We start from the raw sequence: 14,041 nt of genomic DNA, 5'->3' as shown, positions 1-14,041 counted from the left end.
CAGGCCGGATTTCCTCTGTGGACCTGCGGCTCCTAGAGCCACCGCGCCCCCCTCCGGACCCCGCGGGGCCGCGAACTGCACGTGCGGCGGCCACCAGGACGGGCCTCGCTCCCACGGCCCTTCCTCTGCAACCCCTCTCCCTCCCGTCCTCTCATCCCCCCACACTGGGCCCCCGCCCCTTCCCGGCCGAGGTCCCAGAGTGGTGAAGATGCTTCGCCGCCCCGCCCCACTGCGCCCCCGCCGGCTCCGGATAAACCGAGGCACGGGGCCAGGCGCTAGGACCCCGCGGCCTCGCCAGAGGGGGGCGTGGCGGGGCGGGCCGGCGGGAGAGGTATTTAAATTGCCGACAGAGCGCGGGGGCTCCGGTGGTGCAGCTGAGCGGCCTGCTCCTCCTCGGGCCGTGACCCCGGGGTCTGGCGCGGGGTGGGACCCGGGGGCGGGTTTGCGCAAAATGTGCCGAGACTGCCCGGGAGAGGAGCTGCGGCCGCGCTGAGCCAGGTAGGAGCCGCCGGGCAGGCGAGGCTGGCCGGCCCTCGGGGGGCGCACTGTCGCGCGCCTCTAGCGAGCGCAGGGCGGGGGCTGGTCCCGCGGGATGCCCCCCAAACACTCCCCTCCCGCCATCCCCACTGCGCGCGTGGAGCCGGGGCTGACCCTCCCTCGGTCCCTGGGAGGCCCCCCAAGGCTCCTGTCTTGGCGGATCTTTCCCGAAAAGGGGTGAGGCCAGCGTTCCCATTTGACAGCTGGGAAAACAATGGCCTGAAGACCGTGACTTGCCCAGGAACGCACAGCTAGGCAAAGGCAAACCGGAATTTGAATTCAGGTTTCCTGCAACGCTCCGATCCCGGCCAGGCGTGGGGCTGCCCATCCCACAGCACTAGATGGCCTGCCCGTTTCTCGTAGTGGGATGGGGGGCACCCACCGCTCTCCAAGGGGCTCTGAAGCCAGCCTTCTTCATGGGTGGTAAGATGTGAGGGACCCCCACCCCCACCCCGAGCTGCCTGAAATTCCGCCATCACAGCCACATTCCTTTGGGTTAAGGTCTAATTCCCCCGTGGGATGCACATGTCTCCAGAACGAGGCTTGCCCTTAGTGATTCACTGCTTGACAGGAACGTCCGCAGCAGCTCTCCCAGGACCCCACTCTGCCAGTAAGTCAGCTGAGGCCGAGAGGAGGGAGAGAGGACCTCAGAGCCCAGACTGTGAGCTAGTCTGCCCTGCTCCTGCGTGTGAGGGGTCGTTGGCAGGGCTTAGGGAAGGAGACCTTGATTTGGTATAGTGGGAACATTTGCTTTGGAGGCAGATGAACTGAATTCTCATCCTGACCCTGCCATTTGCTACTTGTGTGACTTTGGGTAAGTCACCTCTCTGAGCCTCCTTCATGGGCAAAAAAAGACAGTTCTGTAGTGGGGAGTCAGCTCAGCACGTGCTGGAGAAAACACAGTATTCAGGTCATGTAGAACTGGATAAATCCCAGCTCCAAAGCCCTTATGAGCTGGGCAACTCTGGGGGTAAGTCAGTTCACTTTCCGGAAACTGTTTTCTCATCCGTAAAATGGGAATTACAGTAATTTCCTCAATCGGTGATTGTGAGAATTAAATGAGATGATATAGGTCAAGTGCTTAGAAGACTGTCTAACATCCTTAAATGTAGGGGTGGGCTTATTGTGATAGTAGTCATTGCCCCCCGTACCCCTGCTCTTTCTCTCTCTCTCTCTCTCTCTCTCACACACACACACACACACACACACAAATTCTTTGGCACTTTTCTGAGTTGGACTCTCAGAAGTCCAACTCTCCTGCCTCCTCTTGCCCAGGCCACTTGTCTGCAGGCTTGGGGCCTCCCCACTGAGCACACCTCACCTGGGATGCTCAGCCCTGCGAGGGTCACTGTGCCAGCTGAGAAGGACAGTGAGGATGCAGGGCGCCTTCGCTGCCATTCTTTGCCTGATCATCACAATAGTTGGGGTTGGCCAGTGGCAGAACTGGAACCCAGCTGCCTGCCCTGCAGACAGGACACTGGGGCACGAAGAAATGAGGGACTTACCCTAGGGAGCAGAGCTGGTGAGTGGCGGGCTTTGGATGCAAGCCTGGGTCTAAGTGACACCGTCCTCCTTTTTCAGAGACAGTAATATTTAAATGCTGCACCCTGTACTTGGGCACCACTGAGGAAGGCCCACAGCTGAGGGGCCCTTCCCGTCAGATGCCAGGACAGAGTGCCCATGTGCTGCAGGGACGATCCCTTCTGGATGTGCATAGGGCCACCTTGGGGATAGAGTGGGATTTGGCAGAGGAAGGGGAAATAAGGGCCTAGGACCCTTCCTTGTCCTCACCTGGCACTCACCACTCAGTCCACTGCAGCTGAGCTTCTGCCCTGATTTTGCCATTTGTTCACTAGTCTTTAGTGAGCACCTACTTAGTAGGCCCCTGTTCCCACATGATAAGAAATAAATGATGAAGAAATGATAAATGTGGGAAAACAATGACATGTGTGAGGAGCTGAGGAAGAGCATTCAGGGAGAGGAAACTGCAGGAGCAAAGGCCCTGTGGCAGGAATGAATTTGCTGTGTTGAAGGAACAGCAAGAAAGCTGGAGTTTGGTGAGGGAAGGGAAAATGGACAAGAGTCAAAGAGGAGACTGTGGATAGCCTGGATTTTCTTGGAGATTTTCAAACAGTAGAGGTTTAGGATCTGACAGATGATTTTATATCATCACTCTGGCTGCTAGGTATAGGACAGATTATAAGGGGTCGGGGTGCTGTGGTCAAGGCCAGGATTGGGGTGGCGTCTCGGTCTGTGGCAGTGACAAGAGGGAAGTAGGAAGATCCGGGGTCTCTTTTTCAGGGAGAGCAGTCAGAGCCCTCTGATGGCACAGATGGGGGAAGGGAATGTGGCAGGGAGGTGAAGGGAAAGCCAAGGAGAACTGCTCTCAATAATGACCCCATGTCACTGAGACTCCTAGGGTCAGTTCTCTGTCCGCTGCTGACCTGTTGTGTGCTGTGAGATGCATCTCAGAGGACGGTGAGCCCCTCTCTAGGGGCACTTCCCATGGGAGGGGGTGGGGCACAGTAGCCACGAAGGGCTTGGTGCTGTGCTCACTGGAAGCTCAGGGGCTCTGGGAGGACTGGAGGACATAGTCCAGACTTGGGGAACCAAAGAAGGCCTCTTGGCCCATCTAAGCTGGGACCCCAAGGATGAGGAGGTCTTTAGCAGAAGAGGAGAGGGGAGGAAGTGAAGGTTTGGGTCAGGGAAAATCTGCTCAGGGAACTGAAGGAAATATGAGGTGTCCAGAACCCAGAATGTGAGAGGAGACACCGGGGAAGGAGGCTGGAGAGAAGAGCTGGCCGGGCAGGGCATGCTCCCCAATGGCCTGGAAGGCCCTGCGGAGGGGTTTTCACTCAGTTCTGAATATGCTAACTTTCTAACGGGCGGTGGCGTTCTGCTTTTTAAACAGCAGAACAAAGTTTCCTGTGAAAGCGCAACCTGTGATGCAGGTGAGAGCAGAGCAGCTGCAGGGGCAGCGCCTGTGGCCCTGAGGGGAGCCAGGGAATAGGGTTTACCGGGTCCGGCTGTGGTCTCTGTGCCTTCAAGAGAGATGGGATTCAGAGCAGCCATCTTTGTCCATAGCTCATCACTAGCGGGTTCCAACAGTCAAAGACACTGCCCTCAAAAGCCCTGTAAATGCCTTTTCCTGCAGCATCCTTCAGAATCGCGGTTCAGCACTCACTCAGGGAGCACCCACTGTGGGAGGCCTGGGAGTGCGGATTTGAAGGGCACAGACCCAGGAGCCAGCCTCGCCTGGGCTGGTGGCTTGTTCACCGTGTGACCTCGGGCATAGTACCTAAGCTCTCTGAGCCTTCTTTTCCCCTTCTGTAAAATGATGATGGAACCAAGTCATTGAATTTTTGTGAGGATGGAATGAGTTCATGCCTAGAAAGTGCCGAGAAGAGGGCCTACTGCATAATGAAGGCTCTGTAAGTGGCATCTCGTTTGATTCTCAACAAAACTTGGCGTGGCTGCCATTAACCTCAAATGAGGAGACTGAGGCTCAGAGAAGTGAAGCGGCTTGTAAGGTCACACAGCAGGAAGGTAGAGGAGACAAGAGGGAGCAGTCGGATGTGGGTGACTGTGCACCTGGTGCTCTTGGAAGGCTTTCTGTGTTCCTCTTTAAGACACTCTGTCTGTATCACCGTCACTGTCACTTCTTTTTTGTGTTCATTTGTTTTTTGAGTTCCCAGTTCCCAGCACAGAGCCAGACATGAGGAGGTATTCAGTAAAGGTGTGAATGAATGAATGAAATTCATGGATGGATTTGTATATCCCTAGCGCTTGGCTGATGTCCTTAGTGAGGGTGTGAGTGAGCCTCCAGCAGCACTGGGATTTGACCCTGCTAAGGGCCTGTGCGGTCCCCATAGCCCCACCCCTGGCTGCTCTTAGACGGAAGGGCTGGCCCAGGAGGCCGGAGTGTGGCTTCAGTGAAAGTACAGGGCCTGCCAGGCTGCTCCTGGGGAAGTCCACAGAGCAGTGCTGGGGCAGCCAGGCCTCCTGTGGGACTTCCTGCCAAGGCCCAGGCCCAGCCCTTGAACAATGGCAAGGGCTCGAGAATCAGAGAATCAAAAGGAAAAGGGCAAAATAAAGGTGGGGGAGTGGGCAGAAAATGAGGAATTCCATGTGGGGACTGAGGAGCTGCTATGGAGGACTTGTGTGGCCTCGGTGGAAATATAGTCAGAGGCCCACCCTCCAAACCCCCTCTACATCCCCATGCCCCCAGTCCCTGGCCCTCAGCATGGCCTAGGGTAACCCTTAGGGTCTGTCAGGCTTCTGTGCATCCCCTCGAGGCTGTCTTCTGCCAGGTGGGGTCTTTTGAAAACCCCCATCTGACCAAGTCACCTGCCGCTTAAAACTCTTGCTTCCCCTGGGTAATGGGCGGCTGCTTGGCCTGGGTGAGAGGCCTACTATGATGGGCTGCAGGCCCATTTCCCACCTGGCTCCCTGCCCTACTCAAAGCATCTTTATTCCAGCTCCAGCCGTGCTCTGGGGCTCCCTGAGGGCAGGCACAGAATGGGTGGGAGTGGGGGCTGGCAGTGGGAAGGAGCCAGTGGGCTTACAGTGTTCCCCTTTCCTCTCCACCCTACACAGAGCCATGAGACCCCAGATCCTGCTGCTCCTGGCCCTGCTGACCCTAGGCCTGGCTGCACAACGCCAAGACAAAGTGCCCTGTAAGATGGTAAGATGCTCTGCCCAGACAGGGTGAGGGCCACCCCCACCTCCCTGCCCTAGGGTGTGCTAGTGCCCCAGCCCCAGAAGCCAGAAGTTAGAAGAGTCAGGAGAGGAAAGGGAATGTACCTTGCATTTAATGAGCACCTACTAGAATGTTTAAACACCTTATTTACCCAACAATTCTGCCAGGTAAGCACCATTATTCTCATTTTTCAAAGGAGGAGACTGAGGCTTGGAGAGATTGTGACTTGTCCAAGGTCATTCAGCTGGTAACAGTGAGGCTGATATTACACTGTATTCCCCCAAGCTGTCCCCACAGAGCAGTAGGCCCAGCTAGGGGATCTAGAATGTATATATGTGTGGGGAATTTGGGGTAGGCCAGCTGGGAGGGGCTCCTCTGTGCTCATCCCTCCCGGAGACAAATCCCCTTCCTAACTGGGCTCCTTGACTTGGGACTGCCCGCTGGGGTGCCTCTCACTCCTTACTGCCCAGGTCAAATGCTGCCATCTCCAGGAAGCCTCCCCAGCCCCTCCCAGGCTGGCCTAGTCTGATCACACCTTCCTCTGGGTTCCTGCAGTCCCCAGGCTTCCCTCTATCTCAATACTGAGAAGACTGAGCGTGTGGGGTGGTTGGTGAAAGGGTCCAAGCCTGTCTCACCTGCCAGACCATGAACTTCCCTAGGGTAAGGACCAAGTTTGATTTGCTTCTATTCCTTTTTCCTGTCCCAAGCCAGGGAAACTAGCCCTAAAGTTCTTGTGACTCTATGAGTTACAGGGCAAAGAGAACACCTAGGTCCACTTGTAAGGCCGGGCAGTCACCGAGGCCAGAGCCTGGCTGGGGAAAGGGCAGAGCCTCCGGAAGCCCCTCTTGGACCTGAGACTCGAAGAAGCTTATGACACAGAACCGGCAGCTGCTTCAGGAGGCAGGAAGTGCCGGCAGCTGCCTGCCCGCAGCCCTTCCCTGGGGGTGCAATGTCTCCTGTTGCCACCACCTTTCTTGCTCTTCAGAGCCCTTCTAAGATTCCCGGAGCCCAGAATTGTGGGCAGAGAAGGCCTCAGATGTCACCAAATACAAACGCACATTCTATCTCAGGGAGACGAGGCTCAGAGGGGAAAGGCCTTGACCACCCAACAGGCAGAGGAGAGGCGGGTGAATTTTGGAGTCTGGGGAAATGAGATAAGAGATAGGAAAGCACTTTCTGAACCAGCATGGGAATAATACACACGGGAGTTAAGGAGAAGACGTGTGACCCACCAGGGACCTACAGGATTTGAACCCAGCTGCCTTTGCCACTGTTCACTGCCTGGTGCCTCTCCCTACTCTGCTTTCCTCCCATGATCAGGTGGTGAAATGGAGTTGGATGGCAAGTCTTTGCTTCTGAAAAGGAAGCTGGGCAGTGGTGTCCTGATAGCCCAGGACAGTGGGTGGGAGCTCTAAACTCTGGCCAAGGGCCAATTCCTCCAATTCCCTCCCACTGTGAGTCAGGCAATGCTGGGAGCTCAGAGCTGAAGGAGGCATGGAGACCCTGGAAGTGGAGCTCTGAGCACCGCCCTGGACTTCAGGCTCCTTCCAGGACTGCACTGGATTGCTGGGCATCCCAGTGCAGCCCTGCCCACCAGCAGGCCCCCGGGCTTCTAGAGCAGGGGTCTTGGGCCCCTGAATGGAAAGCAAGTCTTGGGCTGTGGGCTTGGCAAACTTTGTGTCCTGGATCAAGTCTCAGGGGCTGGTGCCCCAGGGAGACTTTGCCTATACAGAGGCAGTATGCCTCTGCACTTGTCCAGGGGTAACATGCAGGGCACAGCACAGTGCCCCCGACACTGTAACACTCAGTAAGTGGGTCCCTGATGCTCTTTGCTGTGCCGACCAGCTGAGGGCCCAGTGGTCAGAACTTGGCTGGCACCAATAGGAAAAGGAATTTGCAAATGGGAGTTTTGAGCCCCTGACTGTCTGATCTTGGGCAGCCCACTCCCCTTAGCCTCAGTTTCGTTAGGGGTACAATAGGAACAGGGTGAACAATGCCTGGGAAGATTTAATGGGGTAGGGGGTCTCTGCACTCAGCACGCAGCCTGACACAGCTGGGGTTCCGACACAGGTCATTTTGTTGTTTCTGCTTTAAGTAAGGGATGCCCCAGGGGGTAAGAGCTGTGAGGAGGAGGCTATGTTTAATGGCCGCTGCAGACAGAGAGGTTGTGAGGGAGGAAGGGCGAGGTTGGGCAAGGCAGCTGGGCAGGTTTCAGGTTCACACAGGTGCCCAACTGGTGGGGCATCCCTGGGCCTCCTGAGGCCCCTGTGAAGCTGCCTCCCTTGGAGGCTACATGGAGTCATCGTGCTGCATGGAGTAGGAAGAGCCACACAGAGGCCTGAGGCTGGGCAGGTCTCTTCCTCCCCCTGCTCACCTTGGGGCTCTCAGGAGGAAGCGCAGAGCTGGACCAGGAGAGGAACACACCGGCTTGTGTTCCTTCCCTACCAGCTCAGCCACTGGCTTACTGTGAATTCATGCAAGTCACTGCCATCTTCAGGCCTCATTGTTCACATCTGGGAAGTGGGTCAGCTGAACTCTTCTTGCTCTAGCCGTCTTTGACTATATTTTGAAAATATCAATTATCCACTTTCTTTCCTCCTAGAGAAGTGATCGATTCAGTGCCTCAGACCTTTACTAAACTGATGATGTCTGGGACTCATTCATTAGGAAAAATTGACTTGCTATTCAGGTCCAAGGCATCCACATACACCGAACCAGTTCCTGTTTGCTCTGAGCTCACTGTCTAGCAGGTCCCCACACAAACAGCCACAATTCAGCCGGGCAAAGCTCTGAGAGGAAGCACAGTCAGGGAGGGCTCCCTGGTGGAGGAGGCCCTGAAGCTCAGCGTGAAGAGTTCACATGTGGATCTGGTTGGGGATGGCATATCCAGCTCAGGGAGCAGACCCAGCAGTGGGTGTAGGAGGGCATGATGGGCAGTGGTCAGCTGTGGTCACTGCATGTGGGCTGGGGTGGGAGGTGGGGACAGGTTGGCAGGGACTACAAACAGCCTCAAAGGCCCTGCTGGGGATCCTGGACTTCACCGTGGAGAAGTTTAAGCCAAGCTGGCTCATTGTCAGAGTGGAGCTTTTGAGCAGTTGTCAGGCATTTAGCAGTGAGTGGGTCAGAACGGGTTGGCGGAGACAGAAGCTGGGGTCAGTGAGCCTGAGCCCGGTGATTGTGGAAGTCAGACCTTTTTCTGGGAAAGGCTGGGGTTCCTGGAGGCCTGGAAGAGAAAAGGGAGACCTGCATTTGCATAGGAAGAATTTTGGTCCCAGAACGCACATCTGTGGAAGAACAAGAGTTTGGCCTTTTGTTGTTAAAAAACCTGGGTTTAAATCCCAGCTCTGCTCCTCACCAGCTGGGCAATCCTGGCACCTCCCTTCCCCCCCGCCCCGAGCCTAGATTTCTGTAAATAGGGGTGATCGTATCAGATGGGCAGGCTGTGGTAAAGACCAATGGGACCACGGGCCTGAAAGTATTAACTAAGATGTCAAATGCTGAGTGGCTGCTGGGGAAGGACAGGACATAAGAAAACAGAGTGGTTATGTGACTTCCTGGAGGTCGCACAACACAAACACAGCCTCGTCACCAAAGACTGTGGATTTGGCTCTGGCCATCTTTTCCCTGGCCCTTCTCACCTCCAGGGGCCCAGTCCCCTGACCCAGCCTGGGAAGAAAGCCACCCTCTAGGAGGTAACAGCAACAGAGACGAGGCCACATCTTGGAAGCATCCACAAGGAAGGCAGGCCCCAGGACCCAGGCTCTGCCCGTGACACAAGAGCCTGAATGAGGTCTGAGACAGGGAGGCCAAGATAAAAACTGATGGCAGAGCACAAATTACAGTTTTCCCTTTTGGAAACATTTCTCCCAAAGTGGAGAAATTCCCATCTACCACCGGAAATTTAACTATCTATGCCCATAGGAGGGACCTAGAACATAGAATCAGGAGCCCTGGGTCCCAGCTCTGCCCTGCTGCTCACTGGCTTAGAGTCACTCTGTGGGATACATAGCTGTTTCCTGTAAGAGGGGTAATAATAAGTACAGGGTTTCTCTTAGTTAATTTGTCCTTCTATCTGTCTATCATCTCTCCATCTGTCCACCTGTGGAACCTTCATCGAGTTCCTTCCTTAATGCCCAGCACTGTGCTGGGTGCCCGAGATGGGGCAGGGAGCCGGATGGGTCATCCAGGCATGGGGTGATCAGGCTGCGGTGGGAGAAAGTTGAGCATTCTGGGAGTCCATGGGAGAAGGGTTTCCCAGCCAGGCAGGGTTCCTGGATAAACGTGTCTGGTTTCATCTCCTCCTGCGCCCACTTATGCCAGCTGTCTCCCCACTCTGCCCCTCCCCAGGTGGACAAGAAGGTCTCATGCCAGGGTCTGGGCCTGCTCCAGGTCCCCTCGGTGCTCCCGCCAGACACTGAGACCCTTGATCTATCTGGGAACCAGCTGCGGAGTATCCTGGCCTCACCCCTGGGCTTCTACACAGCACTTCGTCACCTGGACCTGAGCACCAATGAGATCAGCTTCCTCCAGCCAGGAGCCTTCCAGGCCCTGACCCACCTGGAGCACCTCAGCCTGGCTCACAACCGGCTGGCGATGGCCACTGCGCTGAGTGCCGGTGGCCTGGGCCCCCTGCCACGTGTGACCTCCCTCGACCTGTCTGGGAACAGCCTGTACAGCAGCCTGCTGGAGCGGCTGCTGGGGGAGGCACCCAGCCTGCATACCCTCTCACTGGCGGAGAACAGTCTGACTCGCCTCACCCGCCACACCTTCCGGGACATGCCTGCGCTGGAGCAGCTTGACCTGCATAGCAACGTGCTGATGGACATCGAGGATGGCGCCTTCGAGGGCCTGCCCCGCCTGACCCATCTCAACCTCTCCAGGAATTCCCTCACCTGCATCTCCGACTTCAGCCTCCAGCAGCTGCGGGTGCTAGACCTGAGCTGCAACAGCATCGAGGCCTTTCAGACAGCTTCCCAGCCCCAGGCTGAGTTCCAGCTCACCTGGCTTGACCTGCGGGAGAACAAACTGCTCCATTTCCCCGACCTGGCCGCGCTCCCGAGACTCATCTACCTGAACTTGTCCAACAACCTCATCCGGCTCCCCACAGGGCCACCCCGGGACAGCAAGGGCATCCATGCGCCTTCCGAGGGCTGGTCAGCCCTGCCCCTCTCAACCCCCAGCGGGAATGCCAGCTCCCACCCCCTTTCCCAGCTCTTGAATCTGGATTTGAGCTACAATGCGATTGAGCTCATTCCCGACAGCTTTCTTGAGCACCTGACCTCCCTGTGCTTCCTGAACCTCAGCAGAAACTGCTTGCGGACCTTTGAGGCCCGGCGCTCAGGCTCCCTGCCCTGCCTGATGCTTTTCGACTTAAGCCACAATGCCCTGGAGACACTGGAACTGGGTGCCAGAGCCCTGGGGTCTCTGCGGACGCTGCTCCTACAGGGCAATGCCCTGCGGGACCTGCCCCCATACACCTTTGCCAACCTGGCCAGCCTGCAGCGACTCAACCTGCAGGGAAACCGAGTCAGCCCCTGTGGGGGGCCAGATGATCCTGGCCCCTCCGGCTGTGTGGCCTTCTCTGGCATCACCGCCCTCCGCAGCCTGAGCCTGGTGGATAATGAGATAGAGCTGCTCAGGGCAGGGGCCTTCCTCCACACCCCACTGACTGAGCTGGACCTTTCTTCCAATCCTGGGCTGGAGGTGGCCACGGGGGCCTTGGGAGGCCTGGAGGCCTCCTTGGAGGTCCTGGCACTGCAGGGCAATGGGCTGACGGTCCTGCAGGTGGACCTGCCCTGCTTCATCTGCCTCAAGCGGCTCAATCTGGCCGAGAACCGCCTGAGCCACCTTCCCGCCTGGACACAGGCTGTGTCACTGGAGGTGCTGGACCTGCGAAACAACAGCTTCAGCCTCCTGCCAGGCAGTGCCATGGGTGGCCTGGAGACCAGCCTCCGGCGCCTCTACCTGCAGGGGAATCCACTCAGCTGCTGCGGCAATGGCTGGCTGGCAGCCCAACTGCACCAGGGCCGTGTGGACGTGGACGCCACCCAGGACCTGATCTGCCGCTTCAGCTCCCAGGAGGAGGTGTCCCTGAGCCACGTGCGCCCCGAGGACTGTGAGAAAGGGGGGCTCAAGAACATCAACCTCATCATCATCCTCACCTTCATACTGGTCTCTGCCATCCTCCTCACCACGCTGGCCACCTGCTGCTGCGTCCGCCAGCAGAAGTTTAACCAACAGTATAAAGCCTAAAGAAGCCGGGAGACACTCTAGGTCAGTGGGGGAGCCTGAGGTAAAGAGAAGAGTGAGGACTGACTCAAGATCACACAGTGACCCGGGTCTGTGGATCCCAGAACTCTGGTCTCCAAATTGCAGCCCAGGACACCTTTCTCTGCCGCCTGCTGCATCAGTGGGTGACCCCCTTCCCGGGCTGCACTTTGGGTCCAGCTGTGGAAGCCAGAAGTTGGGCGGTTTCAGGGGCAGCAGAGAATAATGTTGACCTATCAGATCAACAAATCTTCACTGAGCATCTGTTTTGTGCCACACCCTGCTTTGGGCACTGGGAATGCTGGGAAATGAGATACATTCCCGCCTTCAAGAATCTCCCAGTCTGGTAGGAGTGAGTGCTGCAGAGCCGCGTGGTGACCACGCAGTGTGCTTAGGGCCTGAGGTGTGAAAGCCCAGGGCTCCGGAGCACCGCAGGCCTCGCTGGTTCAGTGCAGTGAGTCCTGCCCCGGCCGTGCCAGGGTGAGGGAGGGCCAAGCCCAGGAGGATTTGTCTGAGACATTTCCAAGCAGACTGTCACATCTTCTGATCATGACTTTCAGTCTCTCTGAAAATGAAAAGCTTATGACCGGAAGAGAGAATTGGAGCTGTACGAGTGTGTCTTGGATCTGGTGCCGTTAGGTGGGCCGCGGCGGCTTCAGCAGGGTCTGGTTAAGGGGTCCAGCCCAGCACTGGACCATTCCATCTCCTGCTCTGGACAGGCCCTCTCCCTTCCTGGCACTCTCATGTTGCACACCCTGACCCCAGTACTGCTCTAAGCGCCGTCCCTGCCCAGCCCCACTTCTCCATCGCAGCCCCGCCTTGGCTGCTGAGCCAGGAGCTAAAACCTTAGATATCTGGTTCTGTTTTGCACCCAGCTTGGCAGATGTGGATGTGAATCCAAGCCTTGTGTCTGCCCCTATATGACAGCCCTATATTTTATCCCCATTTTATAAAAGAGGAAACTGAAGTTCTGCAAATCTCCTTCCGAGGCCCCAGCTAACTAATGCCATAGGTGAGATTCAAACCCTCATCCTTCTGTCTCCAGGGCCTGATCTTTACCACTGCAGGGGCTGCAGGCCGTTAAGTGGACAGGAAGTGGCCCCACATAGCCTGAGCAGGGTCTGGAAGCATCCTGTGCTGTGCACACCTGCTCTCTCCTCTCTCCCAGGCAGGCAGCTGCAGGCGCTCTCCTCCTTCTCTGCCTTAGTTTCCCTCCTCCCCTCCTTTCCACCCTGGTGTGGGTTCTCCTGTTCTCTCTGTGCTCTTGCATTCTCTCATTCCCTTTTCCTCTATTGAGCAGAGCTTGGAGTTTGAGACTATTGAATCTAACCTCCCCATTGCACAGATGGGGAAACTGAGGCTTAGGAAGAGAATGAAACTTGTGGAGAGCTTGTACAGAGCCTCTTGGGGAAAAAAAGAGCCCTTATTTGTGGGCTGAGATTGGGGGTTGGACCGGAGTGATGTCCTCTCTCAGCTATCACATCACAAGATAATGCTGGCTCCAAACTTCCTTTCTGTGCCTCATGATGTAAGGATTTTTTTTTTCCCTCTTACAAAAACAGGTAGAAAGGCTCACCCAGATGACCCCCTATCCCTCATACCGTGGAGTCATGAGCTGTCTGGGAAGAATGGACATGCTGGGACCAACTCAAGACCTTGTTTTGCGGTCTTCATCATCTTACCTGTGCTTGGCCCACAGTCAGGCTCACGATGTGGGCTCAGTAATGTGTGAGAAAATGAAAATGCCACTCTCTCTCTCCACCCCATTTTACAGAGGAGAACACCGAGGCCCAGAGGAAGTTAAGGGAGAGTCAATGGGCAGAGCCAGGGCTAGGCCTGGTGATGTGTGGAGCACCCAGGCAGACCCAGTCCTGGTTGGGATCACAACCACAGGTGCTACTGCACATAACACTCTTCCTTAGGCCTGGAGGCCAAGGTGTGGGTCCCCACGCCCGATCTTTGACAACACTACACAATGCTGCTCTCACTTCCCAGGACCCAGGCCGCAGCCTAGGCCTCGGGACCAACTCTTTGTGTAACCTACCTGAATGTATTAAAAACTAATTTTGGAGAAGCAGTGTGGCTGCCAGCCTCCTCTTTGCAATCCACTTCATCGGGTCCACCAGAACCCTGCCTCTGAATCCCATTATGGTCATTCAATCATCACGGCAAATCCCTGGGGACACTGAGGCTCTGGGCCAGCACCACCCTGGACCTTGAAGCCGCAGCCACTAGCACGGCCCCTGCTACACCTCTGTTGCCCCACACTCAACAGGCGACCGTGCTCCCCACCCCAGGGCTGAGATGCTGGGGGCTTCCATTTGTTTCCTTCCTGCTACAGCTACAGGCCCCCTCCCCTTCTCTGTGCTCAGCCCTCTGTGCCCCATCTCAGAGGCTACATTGCCCCCCCTCCTCGGGGTCCTCAGCTCCATCCCCTCTCCCTTACCCCGTCACGCTCTCTTCTGCCTCCAGCCTCTCCCTCTCTATTTACGTCTTCCTCTCAGACTTCAGCTGGACTCAAGTCTTGTCCATCTTACA

General features: G+C 56.5%; 1 protein-coding gene across 5 annotated transcripts; it reads left to right on the top strand.

Moving 5' to 3' along the window:
- Nucleotides 1–364: 364 nt before the first annotated feature.
- On the top strand, nucleotides 365–13,580 carry LRRC32 (leucine rich repeat containing 32). Of its 5 annotated transcripts, none has more exons than XR_004250264.1 (4): nucleotides 365–498; nucleotides 5,134–5,221; nucleotides 9,584–12,515; nucleotides 13,066–13,580. XR_004250264.1 is itself a non-coding variant. In XM_032166980.1 (4 exons), the coding sequence occupies exons 2-3, from the start codon at nucleotides 5,138–5,140 to the stop codon at nucleotides 11,486–11,488; spliced, it is 1,989 nt and encodes a 662-aa protein (XP_032022871.1). In that variant the 5' UTR covers nucleotides 365–498; nucleotides 5,134–5,137; the 3' UTR covers nucleotides 11,489–11,509; nucleotides 13,066–13,580. The 5 variants fall into 5 exon arrangements, 4 of the variants coding, with proteins under 4 accessions (XP_032022871.1, XP_058302863.1, XP_032022870.1 ...); XM_032166980.1 differs by having other exon boundaries at nucleotides 9,584–11,509; XM_058446880.1 differs by having other exon boundaries at nucleotides 9,584–11,509; nucleotides 12,460–13,580.
- Nucleotides 13,581–14,041: the final 461 nt, after the last annotated feature.

The sequence above is a fragment of the Hylobates moloch genome, unplaced genomic scaffold (genome assembly GCF_009828535.3).
Source record: "Hylobates moloch isolate HMO894 unplaced genomic scaffold, HMol_V3 SCAFFOLD_11, whole genome shotgun sequence".
Classification (NCBI taxonomy): domain Eukaryota; kingdom Metazoa; phylum Chordata; class Mammalia; order Primates; family Hylobatidae; genus Hylobates; species Hylobates moloch.
The sequence above is the reverse complement of the archived record's forward strand: the minus strand, read 5'-3'. Positions and strand labels throughout refer to the sequence as shown.